We start from the raw sequence: 22638 nt of genomic DNA on the forward strand, positions 1-22638 counted from the left end.
ATTAATGACAAATCCACAAGCAGCATTCCTTCCTAAAACCCAATACTATTCTAATCTTTCATTTCTCCCCTTTAATGCAATCATATAACTGCACAGGCTTAGTGTTTTTTACCTCATTTCAGAACACTGTCTTACATGCACAATATCTCCTTGGAGACTTTTAATCTTGTAAGCAATGACGGAAGACTTTTCTTTGACTATAGATTCAAAATCAAGTACTTTGATTTTCAGGTCATATATAAAACTGATAGACTTCTTTAGAAAAATCATGTGGTATCAATTCAAAGCACAGTCTCAAAAAGCCATAGTGTATTGAGTCTTTTACACAGTATGTGTTTATAATCATGAGTGCTCCCAGCAGCTGGTTACTGGGAAGAATATTAGTCACGGTACCATCATTAAGTGGAATCATTCATGGTTAGGAAATAGACTAAGATTCTATAATTAAAATATTCATGGAAATACTTGGCTACTTTGTTTCCCTTTCTTTTTTATTCTCCTTGCCTTGTGTCTCTGTGCTTCCCTTTGGTGGGTATCTGTCCCTGCTCTGCAGCAACCCTATCATCTCAATTTTTGAGCTCCATATTGACTACACTTTTCTGGCTGTATTTTTAGCTGACACTTTTGGCAATGGTGCTTAGTTGGATTACTCTCTTCCAGTTTATTTTTGGTAGATCTGTTCACAGGATCATTTCCCATCGCTTCTTTCTCCAGTTATCTATCTTTTTTTTTTTAAACTTCTGTAGCTGGCTGTGTTCATTCAGACAGACATGACTCTTTCCCTATACCTATTTAGTTCACTCTAACTCTGTGAAAAAGCAATAGATGTGCATCAAAAAATTCAGCATAGCATATATTATTGGTATTGTGATTTGAGTGGCAGCCGACCAACACTTAGAGAACAATTTATCCACCTGAATTGGATGCAACATCACTAATGCACATGGCAGATTGATTGTACGGCTCTAGTGAATGTATTCTTTATTAATGAGATTCAGTATGATTTGCTAAAAAGGCTTTTACTGGGCAGTCATTTTCTCTCTCTCTTTCCCATTTCTCTTTATCCCATTTAATCTGTTGAACTATATACTATGTTTTGAAAACATGTCCCTCTTCTCTATTTTTATTGGGAATATCTAGGTTTTTAAAATATTTATGGGCTAGCTGAACAGAATAAACACAAAATGAAAAAATTATAGGTTCAAATTGAAATGATTTATAGAATACAGAAACACCAAAAATGGATTAAAATATTACTAATAATTAAGAAGGAATAAAAGTAAAACTACATGGGAAAAAAAAAAGAAAGGAAACAATTCCAAACAGTATCTGACATTGGGAAGAATGACTTGGAAATGAATACGTTTGTACTGACAAGAGTTATAAAGCCACAATGAATGCTTTTCTAAATCAAATATGCTATTTTTAGTGATCTGCTAGAAGTTGGGAATTACTGGAGTTTGAGGATTTCAAGTAAGATTCAACAAAAATCAAAAGAAAAATCTTAAACTATATGTTTTGATTCCTTAGTTAATCATCCAAAGACCTGGAGGTCAATAAAACAATTTACATTGATTAGGATCTTATTCTTCAATATTTAAAGAAATGCAAGAAAGACTTGCTTTAGCTTTAGTTTTTCTCTGAACAAATATTCCTGCCATATAATTTCAAACCTGTTATGAGAGAAAAATTAAAAGGAAGTCATCTTGCTTCTCCAGTAAGAAGAGTCTACCTGTGCTCTTATCACTAAATGTTTCCCTGTGGTCTTTCTTGTCAATTTCTCTATTACTGTCCATGTTTTATTAATGAAAAATGTCATCTCTCCTCTAATCAAAATATATACTAGTTACTATAAAACCAACAATATTCTCTTAATAGTGACCTACAAAAGAATTTGTTTGACAAGTGATTTCTAATCCTGTTCTCTTACTATCTCCAAAACAAATATTATTTTAGTTGTTCATTTTAAAAGGCATCCACACAGTTTTATAAGTTACGTGTGAAATTTAACAATAGACATCTTACAGAGGAACAATTCCTTTAGCCCAAGTTTCTTGAAATTCTTGATTTTCAAAAGAGCTGGACATGGGAAAGTTAGTTACTGAATCAAGGAATATGAGATACAAAGAGCTGTTTCTCCCAGGCAAAGGGACATAGAGACCATCTCCAAGCTAGTATCCACACACCCAAAAGGAAACTGAAACCTTTGCCGAGCCCTTGCCACGTGATGCTAAAAACACAAAACAAATCACACAGCACTGAAAAAAATTCATTTTAGATTTTAGCTCTTTCAGAGATGAGACAGTCATTTTATCTTTATGATTTATTATTTATATCTCTAACTATAACATAAGTGTTTTCAGCAGCTTTATAGAAAACACACATTTTTATAAAAATACAACAGTTTAGCAGCTCATGTGCTGGGAAGAAAAACCATTCAAGGTAAGTCCCTGAAAATAGCTGGAAATTTAATAGTGAATTATACTACTACTACTAATAATAACAATGCTATCAATAATGGCTACCAATTCAAACACCTGTATGCTGGCAATTCCTACCTGCTGTATATTGTATCTATTTTGCCTTTAATAACAACAAATGAATGTGGTTTTGCCCAATTAAAAATAAGTAAACAGCATTAAGAGTTAAAGACCTCTGTATGAATCTCACTAAAACTGGCAAGTGAAGAAACAAATCATATCTTACATTCAAGCAACAAGACTAAGAAATTCCCCAGCAGTAAATCATGATTTCTTCCATCCATGTCTACCACACCACTCCAAATCTTACTCTTACAATGGAGTGGTAATCTACTGATTGATCAAAACACTTTGGAATGGGAAAAGTGTCTTTTGTGCCTCAATTAACAAGCTAATTACTTGTGTCTCGGTCAAAGTCAAAAGGTCACGAGTAAACATTACCAATGCTAATAATAGTAATAATGGAACATGCCAATTTGTGGAGACCTGTATCTTGCTTCTTAAATTGCAAGAGTGGAATTGTTAGTTCTGCCCTAAAGCTGCAAAGCCTCTGAGTGTGTAGATCACAAAGCTCTGAGGATCAAGATCACTGGCTTCACTCACTGTACAAAAGCAAAGACCTCCAGGCTATTGCTCATTTACTCCAGTTAATAGAAATACTTACCATCCATTTGCTACTGAATGGATATAAAATTTCAGTTATCAAAGATGAATACATTCTAGAGATGAACAACACATCTCCCTCTGTAGTTAGCAATACTGTATTGTACATTTAAAAATTAAGAGGATGGATCCCTTATAGTCAATGTTCTTATTAGAGTAAGCATTCCTCAAACTTAATAGTGTGTGTATGTATTGATGCACATATCTTTTAGAGCTTTACAAAATATTTAAAATTTCTCTAAAATGTCTTATTCTTTCACCTACAAATGGTCAGAAATGAACCATGATATTTTAATGAATATCATTAAATATTTGGGTGCCTTAATAGGCATTTCAACCTAATATTCCCCCAGCTTTTCTTACCAAATATATTTCTCCTATGTTCCCCATCCAAGGTGATGAAAGCACCACTCTTTTATCTCATTGTCACAGCCCACATGCAACCACTGACCATATCGTAACAGTGCTACCTGTGAAAGATGTCTCCAGTCCTGCCGGTCACTGCCTCCAGTCCTGCCTCTCAGGCCCCAGGCTCGGTCTTTCCTTGCCCTTGTTGTTTGCACAGCCCTATGCCTGTGGACCTGTCTCTGCCCTTTCTGCTCCAACAGCAACCAGGATGACCCTTCTTTCAATTACAAGGGTTGGATTAAGTTGTTCTTTCCTGATTCCCCTCATTTAAAGGTAAGGTCCTGCCTGTAGGCACCATGGTCCTGCAGCATCAGCGTGACTGTCCCTGACCTGATCTTCTAACCCTCTCCACCTCAGCTAGTGTGCTGTGCCCCAGCCATCTGATGCTGTTCTTGACCCTCTTCCTGTGCCCACCCAGGACCTCTGGTCCTGGTGCGTCTTCCTCCTAGGAAGCCAATATTCCAGACCACTGCACAGTTTCTTTCCTCCTGCTCTTCAACTCTTCACCCCAATTTGATGTCCTCCGGGAGGCTCTCCCTGGTGACCCACTTACAACTGAAGTCGCTCTGTGTCCCTGGTCCCACTTCCCTAGTTATTCATGGAACATATCCTACTCTGGCTTACTCTATGTTTCTTTTTCAGTCTGTCTCTACCAACTTCTTTCTCCACCTTCATCATTAGACTTGAACTTTGGTGAGTTTAGGCATTTTTGTTATCTTGTCACTGCTTTATATCTAACATATAGTGGATGCTCAATAAATATATATAAAAATGAAGCAGCAACATAGCACATAGAAACATCAGCCTAACAGCAAGTTAAGTTTCCTTGGTAAGTCTCCTCTTCATTCAGTAATGAGCCACTTTATTTCTTACTCAAAAATCAAAATATGCCAAATGGTACACTTAACCCAAATCAGACACTGAAATGCAATTTACTAATTATAATAATGGATTTTAAATGCTGATCTTTTTATTTTTTTCAAAAAAAAAATCTTTCTTCCGCATATTATTGAAAGTGCTTTTCTTAAAAAAAAAAAAAAAAAAAAAAAAAAAAAAAAGCACTCCTTTTCTCTACTTCCTGGAAGGCTAGTTATATTTCCATTCTGGCATTGCCATGAATATTCTGCTGTGTGTTTCCATATATAAGCATCACTAAAAAGCATATTTAACTGGAAGCAATGTGCTTTGACCAGAGATTCATTTGAAGAGGGCTTGATTTGTCTCTATCAGTTTATGATTGAAACTAATTTCAAAGTAAGCCATACATTTATAATGAAGATCTTTCTTCAGGCTGCCCTGAGGTGCAGTAGGAGCCATGGACGGCAGTTAGTGTTCTTGGGCTGCACCCCGGCAGTTCTGTTCATTACATTAGACATATTCTCCAGGAGCTATTGCATTTTGAAGAGTTAAAGCTACTCCACTGACTCATTGCCTTGCTCAGAAATAATTTATTTTCCTTACCTGTTCTTTGAAGCATTTTATGAAGGCAGTTTTTGGTGCAAAAAATTGAGAATAGACCACAGTAGCCTAAGCAGTATAAGAAACAGCCCTAAACAAAAGACAATTGCCAAAGAATCTATAACCATCTTTGTATATTTAACACTATCTCTCAAAGAAAGATTACCTTAAATTTTCCAAAGGGTTTCTTTCCAATCATGCAGTTGTCACAAGGCCAGGCATTCAGAAGCTCCCCTCTCTCCCTTGACGTTCTTTGTACTGGGAGAGCTCAGTCCTTGAGCTGACTGACTGGCCCATATGGAGCTCTGCACTGAAAAGCCTCTCCTGCTAACATCTGTCTGCTTATTTCAGATACAGAACAGACACCCAGCTTTTAAAATGTAAAGTCAAAGTTAGTCCAGGATATAATTAAAACACAAACAACCAAGGGTGTGAACTGCTCCAGAAAAGGTAGGTCAGGGCAGTCCCTAGGACAGTTACCTTAAACAGGCGCTTCAGGGCCCCAGCATGTTGCTTTAATCTGTCCTGGCAGGGGACTGAATGAGAGAACTGTGATCTCTGCTGTTTCAAATATAAGCATATCATACATGGAGACTGATGGATTCTGAAGTTTGTATTAATTCGTCTCACAATAGTTGGTGATCCTTATTGAAAACATTAGGCCAGCAAATCAGACACCACTTGCTTTGTATAAGGTGCCTTTAGATATATGTTCAAAAATATTAACTTTGCTTGCTAGCACAGAAAAAAAATAGAGAGAACATGCTTAATAAATTAATTAATTCATTTAAAATGAGCTGTGTAGATGTTGCTTTTGGTTCAATAAAGACGTGAGGGTGGCCAAGTTAAGATACTGAAATTTCGCTTTTAATCATACGGTTCTACAAATTAAAAACCTCCTCATGTATTTGATATTATAACCAAAATTGCTTCCATATCTGAATATCACACTGAGCTTTGAGGAAGATAATCGAGATGCACTATTTAACATAAAAATAAGCCAAGCAGCTTGCAGTCCTCTGCAATGATTAATAGAAAAGTGACTCAAATTAATCACAAACACAAGAGGAAGCAGAAATTAGAGAGGGATATTAAGATACTGGCTGCTGTTTAATCTCGCCCCATATCAACACATTAACCTTGTTTTCTCTGCCTGGGCACTAAGTCCTGAGGCAAAATTAGGTCAGAAATTCACATCAGATCAGATCAGTGAATTCATGGCAGCCAGACACTGATGTGGTGCAGCTTTTAGATTACTCCTAGATAGTAATGCTGAGGGCTTTTCCCCCCTCCTAAGCTTTCCCAAACACAGGTATTTTGCTACCTGTAGAGTATTTGTGTACCACCTGGGAGTATTTTTATATACTCCTAGGCTAGCTCTAAAGTACACTAGTAGTTGACCATTGCCTTTCTAAATCTTTGTTCATTTAATATAATAGTCTTCGCCTTTGCAATTGAGCTTCATCTCCACTTCTGATATACAAATAGGATGTTTCTTTTTTTCTACACGGCTTCCAGGAAAGCAGATCCAATGAGATTAGCTTTTTGAGACCAAAGGAGCTACTGATGCTTCACTGAGTAGTCTGCCATTCACTAAAATACATTTCACAAATGTTTCCTATCTCCCATAAGCTCTTCTGCCACAAATCATGGGTATAATTCCAGAAATCATATGTCTTTAAAGATTTATGAAACTATTAACATTTATTAAATAAGAGCACTCTGGGTAATTATGCTTTTTGGTAAAATATCATTTAAAGATTTTTTTAATTAACAACTTTGTTATCACAAGCATTTGCCTTTATGATAACAATATGTTAGTGTAGGAAAAGCATTATTTTAATCTTTACTTTATTTTCCTCCATAATCCTTAAGGTGAATTTTTGTGATCTTTGGTTGTCTTTTCATAACAGAAGTTCTAAAACCCCTCAATAAGAACAATCCCAAGTATACATACTTACATGCAATTGCATGTATCTTTAAGGCAGCTGTAAGTAATCTAATTCCATTTCTGACTGTCACTTTTAAAGAGGAAATATAACCTCATATAGATCCCCTCAGGGCATCCACAGGGAATAGAGATGTTGCTAATCAGCCTAAGTAGTCCTTTGTGTCAGAACCACTTTGCTCAAATTGAGAACTGTTTTCCAGACTCACAATATTTGGGGAAATTTCACTAATGTAGCATTTGTTTCATTAGAAAAAAAATCTAGCTCCTATCATAGTAGAAATTATGGTTGGGAAAATACATACCAGTAACAAATTTTCTTGTTGCTTTTAACATAAGGGATATTTCCTTTATTGCTTCCAAAACTACTACGTCTAATAACAATATCTGATGATGAGGCAACTTATTTTATGATTCAGAATGAAAAAAAAAATGTGTGAAGTACCTAATGGTACTTCGGACCTAATGGACCTAGGACCTAATAGTACTTTTGGTGTGTAGGATGATCTTTCAGTTCCCGGCCTCCTTCAGAGAATATACTTTAGTTAAGGATCTGAGCAAGGTATGCCCTGAAAATAGTGTACCTCCAATGGAGACCTAAACTCACAGGTACAAGTAGGCACTATCTTCTAGTTTGCTTGTGACCAGATTCTGAACTCATTGTTCACTTGCTTCCTCTTATTGGCTAGACCCTGTACTACATCAATGGGTCAACCTAGGATTACATCTTACAACTTACATCTCCCCTGAACTTGTACCTGAGCTCACTGGTTGAAAGCTATAGGTGTTGCATGTTTTTGTTTTGTATAGAAATGTTAACAAAAAGTAAATCTCATCTAACCATGCCTGCACGATGCCATTAGTTCTGAAATAACAGAAAATAAAAGAGTAAAATAAAAGTTATGTGCACAGGAAGTAGAGAGGAGTTCAAATATCTATTCTGTTGTTTCAAAAATATTTTAAAATAAATGCTAATTTGTTTCACTTACTCCATTAATTTTTGTTGTCGTTCAATGAAGAGAAAGTTTTATTCCTGCATTATGTTTTCTTTGGAGAGAGAATCTTTCATTGTCTATGGTTTACTCTAAATAACATGTTGAATATTCTTTTAAGATCATAATACACATTTTGACCATTGCCATTTTCTAATTAGTTTGTTATAAAATTTTGCTTTATGCTTTCAAAGAAGATTGTTTAGTATTATTAATAACTACATATATTGCATTAAAATAAAAAATGAGCCACTGAAGTAATTTTTATACTCCATTAATTTTTCTCTTTCTCACTAAATGTTATATGAAGCTGTTAAAAAAAAACACCAACAACATCATTTTTATTTTTTAGTATTTTTCACAGAGAAAGCCCTCCCAATAAAATCGTATGTGAGAAATGGAAATGAAGTTACAAGAAAGTTAACAGTGACAAGGGGCTCAAGTTAGTTTAAAAATAAAGAATTGGGCTCGAAAGCCTAAGTGACTTAGATTGCTGGGAAAGTGATGGGGATATTCTTTTTCTAAGAGCTCAGTGTTTTAAGCTTCCCAGATTCTGCACAAAAGGCATTTCAGCACATATGTGATCCAGAAGGTCAATCATATGAAATCCTATTTCCATTTTTTAAGCAATGCTTGGCAGTCTGCACATTTCTGAAATTGCAACTGGCATATTTCACAGAGAATTATCATCAGTGCCTTTTCAAGGTCAAACATGCTTCATGTTTAGATTTTAGGCTATATGCTAAATCATGGCGTATATTGAAGAAGGCATTTAGTAGACACATTAACTAATTTTAATTAATTAGATTGTGTTCATTATTGCCACGTTGAATTCTATTTGTCATAAGTCATACAGTTAAAAATATTAAAATATGCCTTAAATTTAGATGTGAATATTCTGTGTTTGCTGCCCTTCCTTGGACATAAACATGCCTGTGTGACTAGAATTTTGCTATGGGTCTTCTTTAAAATATTTAAAACACACAATTTCTCGTTAAGAAAGTAGAAGTAATTCCAAAAATGAAGAGAGAATAAGAGACTGCTCTTATTTTTAAATTGTCAAAACTCCAGGACAATGGTCATCCCATGAGCAAAATAAAAGTGAAACTGGGCAACAATGCTGTTGAGATGGATTGCTTGGTGTGGTAACTGTGGCCAGTCTTGTCATAGGACAATATAACAGGGTTTGGGCTCCTTTTCTCCCCTTACCCTCAGGAATTGAACTCAGGACGTTGTGCTTGCCAGGCATGTGCTGTGCCACTGAGCTATATCCTCATCTGGTTTCTGATTGTCTGGCTTCTTTCATATTTGTCTCCCTAAACCTTTGTCCCAATAATATCCAGAGAAGTCTATGTCTCCATGCCATACATGGGTTTTCTTTTAGGAGAGAGACAGAGACAGAGATAAATTGAGAGAGAGAGAGAGAGAGAGAGAGAGAGAGAGAGAGAGAGAGAGAGAGATCTGAGAATTTTCAGCAATTTTAGAGGCTCTGCCAGCATTCTGATCATTCCAAATATATTTACACTTTAAATTGGAATTCAAGAAAAAAAATCTGGGGGAGGATGAGTGGGAAAGAACTGAGTTGTAGATAGCCACATATATATCACCTCTTTCAATTTTTAGCACATGTAACAATTATGGGGATGATAACAAAGCTTGGAGGTGTACCCCAAAACTATCTCTCCCATGTGTGCCCTTGGTCAATTTTATCCTTCTCACCTGATTTTTCACTTTGCATATCTTTAAGAGGAAACCTACTGTGAGTGATTCCCAATGAGTGAGGCTCACTGCTCAAAACGACCCTGTTGTGACATGCCCAGGCAGCTCAGCCGCACACCAGGCTTGCACCTGGTTTTATCTTCCCAGCACACTACTTTCTAACGACAGCTTGGACTAAAGCTCAGATTCCTGTTGTTCGTTCCATTCTGCAGCTTTAGCTTCTGAAGCTCTGAAGGAACATGGAAAACAAGGCTGTTCAGTAATTCTGCCTTCTGTTTCCATCCCTACCGGCTTCTCTTAAGCGGTCGTGTTTTGCTACACACTTTACTTCCATAATTTGGCTCCTGATATTTATCTCAGCTGTTAACCTTAAAGGACTTGGTGTGAGGCTTGGGCTGGTTTCCACTCTTCCTTTGCCCACCCATCATCCATCATTCATGCACCCATATACTGTGGCATCGTTTCTAATGGCCCAGCAGTCTCCATTCAAATTCTCTCTTTCCGCCTAACAAAAAAAGTTCTCACAGTATTTGCTTCCTCTTGTAAGTCTTTACTAATTTTACTATTTTTCTTTCCATTGTAAGTATTAATATCAACATTTAAATCATGCAATATTCTCCCTTCTTGTTGGGATAAAAAACATTTTAAAATCACCATAAATTGTACTTGCTTCTCCAACTACTCCCATATTTTTATTTACTTTAACTTCAGAAACCCTCAAAATAGTTTCCTGTGCTCTGCTTTAATTCCTGTCTTCCCATTTTCTCATGAGTTTTGTTCTTAGCTCTTCAGAGAAATTGTTCTTGACAACAGTAATGATGTCATAGTCAATGGTCAATTATCAGACTTCCACATACTTGGCAAAATCTCACTGATCATTTTTGACACTTTACTGCGAGACAGAACATCTTTTGTGATTGTTTTGGTCTTACCACTCATATTTACTGGGTACCTGTGTTCTTACTATTGTGTGAGCACTTAGGTACCCCAAAGAATATTTCTGGGTTCTCTATCTCTATCTTGATTGAAGCCCCAGACATCTCTATATAGGCTCTCAACTATGATTCCTATGGAATGTGACCCTCACTTTTAGACCTCTAGGTTTGATTTCTACTGTGTCAGATTTTTTTTTTTTATCTCACTGCCACTTGAGGGTGTATACCTGGATATTTAAACCTTTATAAAACTGACACCAAAGCCAAACTGTTACCACCCATTATTTATCTTAAATTTGATCCCACATTAGTCTTTATAGTGTCATCAAATAGAAACATTATTCTAGCTGAAGCAAAAATAAAATAAAATTTAAAATAAACAGAATAAACTCGAGAGTGACTTTATTTTTCCCTTACTCAACTCCTATATTTAATGAATCACAAAGCCCATAACTCGATTATTTTACACCAAGTTTCCTACAGCCATCTGATTACAAACCACTATGTGCTTTCACAATTAAAACAAGAAGAGGATGATTTATTCCTGGATTCTGCTCTGTCCTCAAACTGGCTGAAGTCTTATCTTCTGAGGGACAGATGTAAAAATAAATGTCCTCAGATCATTTATGACTTTTCAATTCAACATGTGACCCGAATTGTTTTCATAGCATAGTTCCGGAAATGATTACTAGATTACTAGTAACCTAGTAAGAACCAACTTTCAGTTCACATAGTTAGATTTTATTTTACAGCAATGGTTTTGCTGGTCTACTGCTGCTGTACTATATACCCCTTGCACTTTAGACACCCTTCAAATTGCTGATTATACCTTTTTTTGTACTTGTCAGAAAATGACCTAAAAGTTGGTCATTTTTTTCAGTATTTAAGGTCTTTAGGTAGAAACTTGCTGGATGTTGTTGATGAAACACAAGGTAGTAATAGAGATATACAGTTTACATATCCATGGATATCTAAGAGAATGTAAAATAACTTTATTTACATAGTTATAAAAGAAATTATTGTTGTCATGTAATGCTATTATTAGACTTTAGATTAGAGAAGTGAAGTTATTTAGAAATCATGTCAACCATCACTTTTGTTATGAATTTTTAAAAATTCAGTTGCAAAATTAAAGTAAAATTTTGAAGTCCAGCCAGCAACACACACACACACACACACACACACACACACACACACACACACACAGTAGTCCATTTTCTTTCTTACTTTCTTTTACAGAAAGAGTCCTAAAAGAGGCATATTTTCCATTGAATGACTGGACTAGTGTAACATTCTTAGTTTCCTTATAAATATGAATACTTCATCTTAAGAGAACATTTTATTTTCCTTAATATCATAGTATTCACAGAGTAAGCATAAAGCATTAATGCTCGATTAGATGAGAAATCTACTATGAACTATCAGAATATCTTAACCATTATCATTCATTTACACCACTGATTGATATGAATTATTTCCTATATTTTGCTTTTGCTGGCTGGACTCCAATGGAGAAGCAAGACTCCATCAAACAACATGGATCTCCCTGTACCTCTAAAAAGTCAACAGGCACCCCAAAACACTATAATATTCTTCAAAACAACAACAAAAATTAAGAGACAGTGTTAGTGCCTTGTACAATTTAACGCCAATTTGAAGGCTGCAAATTGGGCTCATTAGCCTGCAGTAGGTAGGTTTTACCATCTTACACTGTAAAGATAATTTCATTTGAATAAACCTAGGGTCCTTGGTATTAGAGATGTAGTAGCCCTAAAATTCTACAGAGTGCACACAACAATGATTCCACCGCCTTCAGAGACTCACCTGTTTGTAATCAGTGGTGAGACTTGGTCACGTTCTAGGAAGACAATGAACTCTATTGCAACGTAAGGACTATTCAGAAAGATCATTAAAGGTGAGAATTTTCATCAAATTGACGTTTGTGTGCTCCCTTGTGCGTTTACTAAGAGATTGTCGAGCACAAGCTCTTATTCAGGAGATACTGATTTCTTTCCCCAGTCCATCTGTACTTCCATATGCATAGCACATTGTGAGTAACTTTTGTCAAATAAGGTAAGATTCTATCAGCAGGCTGGACAGGTTTTGCTATGGTTGATGTGCCTCTTTCTCGTCATCTTACCATGCCTAGCCAACTGTGATAAGACCTTTCTCGATCAACTGACACCACAGTATCAGTAGCACACACAGAAGGCCTCATGTACCACAGTCTCAGCGTGCACTGTGCATACTTACCGCTTTATTGCTTCTTCTTGTCTTCGGCGTTTTTCATTCTTCTCCTTCAGATAGGCCAGGTTTGTTTCATTTCTCAAGCGATCATTCTCTCTAGCAATGTCCGATGCATTCTGAATAACCAGGCCATCATACGCCTTCATCCCCATATCCTCGATATATTGGAGAAAGTTGTCCAAAGGGTCTTCCTCAGGATTCACGCTCAACATCTTGGAGGGTATCATGCGAAAGGAACACTTCCTGTGTGAGAATACATTGTACCTTTAACCAAGTGGGAATAAAAGCAATGTATGGGTTATAAGCGCTAACATTTTGTCAGTTCAAATCTCCAGTGGTTATGGCAGAATGTATCTGGGAAAAAAATTTCACTAGAAATTACAAATCCCTGTGATAGTTGAAGAAATATTAAATAAATGCTCCTGAGCATCAAATACTCCCTCAAAAAAGCCACACTAAGAGGTTAAAGATCATAGGCTGCGTACTACAAGAGGGAATGGAAAGTGTAAACATTATGTGTGAACATAAACACATAATTAGTCACTATTTGTTTCCCAACAATGTGTACTTACACCAGTAAACTATAAGATGCTATTAATTTCTCATCGTCATAAAGACATTTCTGCACAATTTCAAATGAAAAGTCTAGTTGGAAGAAATGTTATGTTTTCAAGTTTTTAATTTAAAATTTATAAATCTGAGTAATTTACATAAAATACAACAGCAATCATTAAAAGACAAAGAAATTGTATTTCTAATGTAATTTTTATAGAATACTATTCCTTTTGAGCTCTGTTATTTCCCATAATGATCCTCTCCAGTAGCTTCATTTTATAAGCATTTATCAAGCATTGTTGATCTTCAGGAGCAGCTTAATCCAAACCAGTTTGGTAATTTGAGTAGTGTTAACTTGTCATACTATCACTACACAAAGATATAAAAATTTAAGCCATAGAGAAGATTACTGAGAAATCAAAACAAAGTAAAATTGTAACCACATGCCTTTCAACCAGCACATATTATTGTCATCTATAGAATATGAGTAATACCCTGATGCTGCTGTGATGATTGAAAGAAATGTGGATGAAAAGATTTACAATAGAGATCAACAAGAATATGCACTTAAAATTGGTTAATATTATAAAAGAACTATGAGAGGAAGAGTGGCAGTAATAATAATATTAATTGAGTGCATGTGGATGGATGGATGAATGGATAGACAGATGGATAAGCAAGCAGGCTATAAAAATATTCATGTTTTGAAAAGGAAGGTTTCCAAGTAATGGTAGCAAAGGTTTGGTGCTTTAATCAAATAAAGAAATAAATACAAAATTCAATTAATTACATAAAAATAAATTTTATTGTTTTAGGTTCCTAAGGCTTAAACAAACTGGCATAACTGAATAAGATGGGGAAAAAACTCAGTTACCAAAGGGAAAAAGTTGTCCTGTTAAAGTCATCTTTTTCTTTCTTCACATGTTTTTTAAATCTATTTTGAATATGTATGTCTACTTAATTTAAAAACTTCAGACTTTCATTTTTTTCCTCTTACAGATAAACATCTTTCTCTTTTTAAAACTAGATTATAGCTATGCAACTTTTACTTCTCATCAGTGTTTATTAGCCTTTCAGCTGCCAGTTAATTTATATTTGAATTTAAAAATTTTTTCCTCAGTCAAAGGAATACATACAAATGGAACTTGGATAGAGTCATTTGTAGAGTTAAAATTTGTGTTACGCTAAATTTGTATTATGTTTTGCTTGTTTTTAAACCCTAGTGAGTTAGAGATAAAATGATCTTTTAATTCCAGCTATCTAATGCAATTCAATTGTATTTTAATATCAGTTCATTGGATCAAATGCTTAAATGGTGAACACACACAGAAAGATGAAATTACTATTGCAAATAATTATAATTTTGGTGAAGGGGATACAAGGCACTATTTCTCAGACAGATCAAACATGATTATTATCAGGACTTTATTTCCACCAAGGGCTTCAGTGCTAGAAGTGCCTGGATAAAATCAGATCAGCCTAACTTTATGGCCATTAATTTTACCGAAGTTAAGCAAGGCAAGCCAGCGTGACAAGGCTGCTAGACATAATGCCTCAGGCTGCGGGTGATCACTCCCATTCTGCCCTCTAGCTAACTTATATGCTTCCCATTTGCATGAGGCATTATGATTCAAAAAATTTTTTCCCTGAAGTTTCTTCCAATTCAAATGACACCAATAATTGCATATAGTTTATATATTCTACTTATTAACAAGGTTAACTTTTAATTCATGGACATTTGTAACCTTTACATGTGGTTTTTCAAATGTTCTAGCTTTTAAGTTATTTTCGTTCTCCCAAATTATTAAATAACATTAAAATAAACTATTTATACTAAAGACAGTCATATGCTTTTTAAATGGAGATGAAAAGTTTCAAATGACAATCATCCATAAAATCGAGTAAAATTCAACAGTTTGCAAATAGGATGAGTGAAAAATTTTAAATGGGAATCAACCATAAAACCTAGTAGCGTTCAAAAGTTTGAAACAGGATTAATTTGTATATAAATTCTCATGTCTTCTGATTCTACAAAAGTAATTAATTCTATGAACATTGTTTTTTTAAGTATTAATTGAGCAACTGTTTTGAATCAGGCACTAATGAAGTCAGAATGATGTCTTTTAGCATGTCCACACTGCAGATACGTGAACAATAACTAATTGTATTATGTATTACTAGAGCACTGATGCAGGGGAACTTTATTAGTATGCCATACATGTTTCATTTTTACTGTTTTTCAGGGTAAACAAGGAACACTGCGACAATTGTATGCCATCCTGGAAAATGGACTATGCAGCATGCATAGTGGCATGCACCTATCATTCTGGAATTCAAGAGGCTGGAGACAAGTGGACTGTCAATTCAAGGACAGCTGGGCTACCGAGTAAGATGTTGTATTAAGAAACAAACAAATAAATTGATTAGGGCCCAGTCAGTGTTTAACCATCAAATTTTTCCCATTTATTCCTCTTCATGTAGAAGCTGGTTTGTGGTGTAGGGGAGGGTGAAGCACCCTTGATGAACAAGGATGAAGAGTCCTCCAGTGTGGCTCCAACCTAAGGAGCCACAGAGTCTATGGTGTTGTGTAAATTAATTAGCATTGATAAGCTCTATCTTCCACATTGAAATAATGGTGGCTGGAATGGATTTATGTTCTAAGGATTCATCTAGAAAACACATATGCAAGTGTTCAATTACACAATCATAATTATCAGTAACTAATATTACTATTTCATATTTTGCCTGATTCCTAATTGTACACAAGATTATATTTAGTAAGAATATAACACCTTGATAAACAAGAGTTTACTTTGAAACACATATGACCAGGCTATTTGAGTAGATCAACTTCCTTAGTCACCATTGTACCAGTGGATGAAATAGGAATTAACACATTGTTTGCCAACCAAAGGCTTCCTGACCTACCACTGATGCATTGGCCCTATTGTCCACATCTAGAAAATAAGGGAAGTAGGACCTATGGACCCTGAAACTTACTCCATCTCTTAAACTCTTGGACTCTGCCCTCCGAGCTAATGAGATTTCTCAGGTAACTGAACCTTAGTTGATTCATAGACTCACTAAAGATAAGTGAACCTCATATAATCTTCCTTTTTACCCTTGATGTCATGAAAACAGACAAGATCATAAATCTTTCAGAAACACATATTTACAACTAAGATACTCATTGAATAAAATGTGTTCTATACCATCAGGACTTAGATGTAGTTCGAATGTTGGATATCAAATCCAGATTATTCCTGCTCCTTTCATGGCATCTGTATGAGTGTTCACAAAGGCTTGACTTCAGCACCAGTTGCTCAGTTGGCATTTTAGAAGATTATATTCGTTGAGGCAAATGATGTCCTTTCCTCAAGGCAGAGTGTCTCAATTTATCAATAAGTAAGAATCTATCTCACTGCATCTCAAATTAGGGCACAAGACAATGACACTACAGTGGGTGAGATTTGAGATTTGCTTTTGATTGAAGCAGTAAATGTCTGCAGCCAGGTTTTCTCAAAACAAATTAGAGATTTTTAGACCTACCTACCCACTGTCCTGGAGCAATTGCTAAAAAGTGGCACAGTATCTGGTCTTTATTTTAAGGGCAAAAATATTTTCCTTAAATGTATAGTATCAATCGATATAATACATTGTGCATGTACTTCTTGGAATTTATGGTCAACATTCTGAGAAATCACCTAAATGACTAAGTTGGAATCCCTGCACAATCTACACATAACTTGGTGTCTTCACATTATATCTTTTCTCCACAGCTGTACTCTGTATTCACAAGAGACTCCTTTTGTTTAATGTTTAACTTACTGAGGATAGAATGGTAGAATGGGGAACAAGCATATAAAAGCACAGAAACAGGCTTTAATACAAATGGTGACTATTTGTTCAGCTTTATTTTATTTGCTTCTGTAACTTTGTTGCTTATACTGTGTCCAATTGACCACACCCTTCACAAAGATTACTTTGTATAATATTGTTAACCTTTCCTGAATTTGTAATTTCACCCACATGAGCCAGAATACACCAGTCTAAATCCAGAGGACTCTTACCATCCTACCCAAATACTTAAGTTTGCATTGAGTTAAACAACTTATTTTCTTTTTTCCAAAAGCATCACTGTTTTTACCTGTACTGAACTGAGGTAGGATTACTTTTCTTTACAGTTGCTTCCTCAGATATAAAATTATCCTTTCTGTACACATGCAGAACACAAATTGGTTATGTCTAAATGGGATTCAAAGAAGACAAAATTTTAAAATCCATTTTTTTTCTGTAACTACTGTTTCCATTCAAGGAACACAGAAAGTGTAACACTCCAGGATACTCAATGTTAAAATAAAGAAAAAAAAAAGAAATATATATAATTGAAGTTAATCAAATCAAGCATTTATGCAGGATATATTCTTTGTCAATTAAAGTATCAATTATGTGCAGCCTCAATTAACAAAGGATGTTTAATGTGGTACCAATCTTTGTCCAGATTGAGTCCCCTATAACACAAAAGACTTTTGATTAGTTATGGTTGCTCAAGGAAAGATGTACAGAGAGTCAGATAAATATGCAGCATGCCAACTTCCCTCTCATTTGTGTTGAATCACTTCCCTTCTTTTTGCTTATAATTCAGAACAAATTCCTCCACTAGTGTAACTGCATGCCTTGTGATATCAAGCATTCCAGTTCCAAAAAGCCTAGTTTAGATGGAGGTGTACATTAACTTGCCAGGTAGAGCTTACAATAGACTTTATACTCCCATTTACCAAAAGCACAGCTGTGTATGTCCTAGAAGTTGTGAGTAAACAATCTCTCTAGTCTTATGGATGCTAATGTTTTTAATATTCTAAGTATTGACCCAAAATACCTTTAATGAACCTGTCCCCCTTCTGCAACTTTGCTTTTCCAAGAAATAAAGTTGATACAACTGCATTTACCTGTATATTTCCCATCTATACCAAGAAGTAGAAGACTAAAAAGCTCTGGTTTGGGGGAGAAGTACTTGGTAAGGCTGAAGTTCCATAGGAATTTTGTTAAATTTTAGTCTGTTGTTAATGCTGCCAGATAATCTTATGAAAATATGAAAATAATATGGTAAAATTTATTTTAGACCATTGTTAGACTGCTATTTGTAATGAACAGGAAGCTTAATACATGCAAGATACACATGAGCACTTTACTTCTACTTCACATGTATGTTTTCATTCTATTCGCAGATGGGAAAGTTTTCTAGTCTCCATCCTTTCTATATTTCTGAGACTTTCAAACAATACTTGTTTTAATACTGAAATAATTTATTAGAATTTGAGTTATCAAAATTTAATTTTCTCTCCCATTCCAACTAGTGCACTGTCCTAAAAGAAAGCAATATTTTGTCACGCAATAATGATCCAGTAAAAGTTTTGCAGAGCATTTCTGACTATTATTTGTTATTGGTCAGCAGGAAAAAAGGCAATCTTTTGCACTCTTGCATGCACTTGACCACTTCAAAAACACACTGTGTGTAAAATATAATTATTTGTACTCAAACTTTATGTACATGTGTGAAAATCATGCCAATTAATAGCTAAAATTTGATGACTTCACATAATAGGACCAAAACACCAAACTAGATAGCCTGGTTATGATCCATAACCCATGTAAATCATAACAAAATTGTTTTTCTTACAAGATCTTATAATCTGTCAAACATTTGTCTCATCATTCCACTCTAATCATGCTTAAAATTTTATCCCCAAGCCCACAAATTATCATGCTCATTTTCTTATCCTCACTATCATCAAAATGCAGCTGTTTTGCCCAAAATGGGAAATGTTGAAGTTACAACCAACTAAGCCTGCTGAGAGGACTACAAAGACACTGATTGCTTTTTTCTCAGACAGTAGATTACTTTGCTGTGAGTTTTTCTTCACTAGCTCTCTTCCACAAGTTGGCATGATGGGCATAGATCATTTATATGTGATAGCATAAAAACTCAGACGTTTCCTCCGAATTCCAGATTGCCACAGTGCCTTCTGCCAATGATTGTAAGAGAATGCACACTTCTCTAATACTAGTGGCTCTAAAAAGTGCTAGTGACTAAGGTACCAGTGGAGTCCAGACGCTTACAAGGCAGTATTTGAAAAGTAGGTACAGTCAGTTTAATAAATTGCTGACTGGAGCTACAATACAACTATCTAATTGAACTGAGAGTCTATGACTGATTTATGTATTTCAAACAATAGCCAATGTTCCTCTTCTTGGAATTTTTACACTTCTTTCTCTGAACTTTCTAGATGCTTCAAGCCTTAGACTTTGCTTTAGACCTTTCTGAAGTTATAACATTTTTCTCAGGTCTGTTTCCACAAATTCTCTAAATTGTTATTTTTTCCCAGAGCTCCTGTCTTGCCTGAATTAGATAACATATGTTGCACTTTCCCTAGGAAAACAAAACCATTTCAGCATCTATGGCTCACATTTGGCTCTTAATTTGTGCAGCTAATGCTTGACAGTATGTAAAAATATGCAAGCACTGTCTAAAATGTGTAGAATTATAAGTAAATTTTCATTCTTGCTCTGTAGTAAATATTCCCTAGTTGCTTGATTATACATTTTGGATGTGAAAATTCTAAGGCTATACCCTGTAACATCTTCAGCTGGCCACCCTTCTTTTATAAATATATTTAGAAAAAATACATTCCTAGGATACTTTAACAACTTTAATATTTCTCAGTCTGAATGTGCAGTCTTACTGAATGCAGCAGTTCATTCAAACACAAAACACCTACATTTATTTCTCATAATATTTTCATACCATTGAAAAACCAGACTGGAGATGCTCCAACAAAATAAATACATGTCCCGAGTAAAAATGACTCCACCTAAAGTTCTGTGAAAATATTGATTATGATGAGGCTAGTGAGAGCTTCCAAATAGTGGTTGATATTAAAATATATATCTCAGAGAATTTATGTCTGATTAGTCAGGTACAAGCAGTATCAGCCTTGGTGTATATCTGGTAGTTTGACATCTTTTTTGTGGCACTGTATTTTTTTTCTGAGAATGTAAAACTAGGCTCTCACTTGCTGACACAAATCTATTAAGACACTGTTGTAAAATATTTATGGTACGGAATAGTAGATAAATAGCTAACATGCACAACTCGAATGCCAATTAATACCTTGGAAAATATTTTTAATGCTGTTAATAATTCAACATGGCTTATTTTACTAATGAAAACCTAGTTTAACCATTTCCATGGTAATGGAACTCAGTGGGCAAGGGAGTAAAAATAGCCCAAGGCTCCCTAAAGCTCTGGATGCCTTCACTGTGGCTTTATTTCTGCTCTACCTAATAAAATATGCAAACTTCAACCTTAAGTATCTCTAGCTATAAAATCCATTCCATTTTATAACCAGACTGCTTGATCTGTGTAGTGCTGGATTTAATTAGCATGCTTAGAGAATCTGAAAAAATGAGATACATACCAAAATTTAAGTCCCCAGGGAGAGCTAAGTGCAATAATCAGAAGGTGACTTGGGTCTGCCAGAGCCCTTGCTCGCTCACGTTGGTCTCAGGGCAGTTCTGTAGGAGTAATCCAGCACCATAAGAAAGAGACTTGTAGTTCAGCTCAGTTTTTCTTCAATTAAAGTGCATCGTATGAGGATGGGAAAAGTGTCGAATCCCAGATTCTGCATCACTAGAAATCAGAGCATTCTCGATGTTCTTCCTACCAGATAAAATGGCCTTTAAAGTTTACTAGGAAGATGCAGTGACAGAAGACAGGTGCTCTCTTTCTTAAATCGACATTCGGAGAAAGGAGGGCATAGCTAATGGGTGGGGATGAACACACAGTCCCTCTCCTTCCAGGTCCAGCTGGGAAGAAATTGGACGATTTTACTCACTTTGTTACACAGCTGATTGCAAGACCCAAAACAATCACCAGGCTGGCTAAGGTACCTCATTTGATTATATTCTGTGAGACAAAAATAAATGAAAACAAAACAAACAAACAAAAAGATCAGACACGTCTTCTCTAAATGTCTCCTTTCATCCAAAAAGATGCTCTTTTTCCTTGCCACTTACGTACAGAAGGTTTAGAGCAGGCTGCCTTGTGGCATCGTCCCTCCCCCGTGACAACCGAGCTCTCTCTCTCTCTCTCTCTCTCTCTCTCTCTCTCTCTCTCTCTCTCTCATTCTCTCTCGCGCTCCACTAGCTCCCTCCCTACCCTTGACTCCCTCCCTTCCTGCTTCTCCCTCTCCTCTCCAGCTCCTTAGTCTGTTGATGCTGCTGCTGATTAATCAGGGATTCTGAAACAAAAGAACCTACCTTCTGAAATGAGCAGTAATCTCTCTCTTCTGCTCCTGCAATTCGTCTGCATTGAAAGGCAAAGCTGCCGGCATCCTAGCACCTTGGATAGTTCCTGCTCCCTAGGCCCAGTGGAGAAGGGAGAAGCAGCAGCTGAAGAAAGGGCCAGAAACCCGAAAACAGCATCGTTCTACTTTGGATTTGGGCTCCCTGGGGGCTCCCATCCTCAGTAAAGACCTCACATTTAGGCAACAGAACCTCTCTCTCTTATCCAACTGAGCTGAAGTCTGATCAGTAAATAGTAAAATGAAAAGAGGGTAAAGAAAGCCCTTCATTTATATCCACTGTAGCACCAGTTTAGTCCTTCTGGAGTAGAAAAATATAAATCCATAAAGAATGACTCTTCCTACTACAGAGGGTGCCTAAGGTATAAGCTTTTCACCCCCGGTGAGGCTACTAAAATGAGCAACAACTTAAAAGGAACATCCGGATCTCAGTTTGAGACCCTTATTTGATATCAATTTTGCTTCCACCCTCCTCGCACAGCACAGCACAGCCACGCACACAATTACTGCTGACGTACTTCGGGCTGCTGCTTGGGGAAAGAGGGGAGGAGCCTTTTAACCTCATCAAAACAGCCTCATGCCACCTGCTCCCGTGGCATGAGAACAAAACCAGCCCTTCGAAAGGAACGTGCACAGCGCACAGGAACGTGGAACAAAGGTCTCCCTCGACATGCACATTTTTTTAAGCAAAAATAATGTATGAAGTAATTAGCCCATGTGTGTCATTACCTCCTCTAGCCTCACTGCTGAAAGTAGTTATTCATTTTCTTTCTTATTTTTCCTACACACTGTTCTCAGTTTCCTACTGAATATATGCAGATAATTTATGGCCCATGTCACAACATGTATATGTGTGTGCACATGTGTGCC

At 36.0% G+C, this 22638-nt stretch overlaps 1 protein-coding gene across 4 annotated transcripts in view; it reads right to left on the reverse strand.

The window, feature by feature from the left end:
- Nyap2 (neuronal tyrosine-phosphorylated phosphoinositide-3-kinase adaptor 2) overlaps positions 1–22266 on the reverse strand; it is a 320940-nt gene extending 298674 nt beyond the window's left edge. The window contains exons 1-3 of one of the 4 annotated variants that reach the window (XM_063237235.1): positions 21725–22266; positions 20884–21271; positions 12857–13093 (exon numbers count right to left, since the gene is read on the reverse strand). In XM_063237235.1, coding sequence (XP_063093305.1) covers positions 12857–13077 — 221 coding nt within the window. In that variant the 5' untranslated portion in view covers positions 13078–13093; positions 20884–21271; positions 21725–22266. Of the gene's footprint in view, positions 1–5175; positions 5297–12856; positions 13094–20883; positions 21546–21724 lie in introns of those variants that run through there. The other 3 variants (XM_063237234.1, XM_063237236.1, XM_063237237.1) reach the window with 3 other exon arrangements.
- Positions 22267–22638: the final 372 nt, after the last annotated feature.

The sequence above is a fragment of the Cavia porcellus genome, unplaced genomic scaffold, assembly GCF_034190915.1.
Source record: "Cavia porcellus strain 051 isolate PalLab524CR breed Dunkin Hartley unplaced genomic scaffold, mCavPor4.1 scaffold_26, whole genome shotgun sequence".
NCBI lineage: Eukaryota > Metazoa > Chordata > Mammalia > Rodentia > Caviidae > Cavia > Cavia porcellus.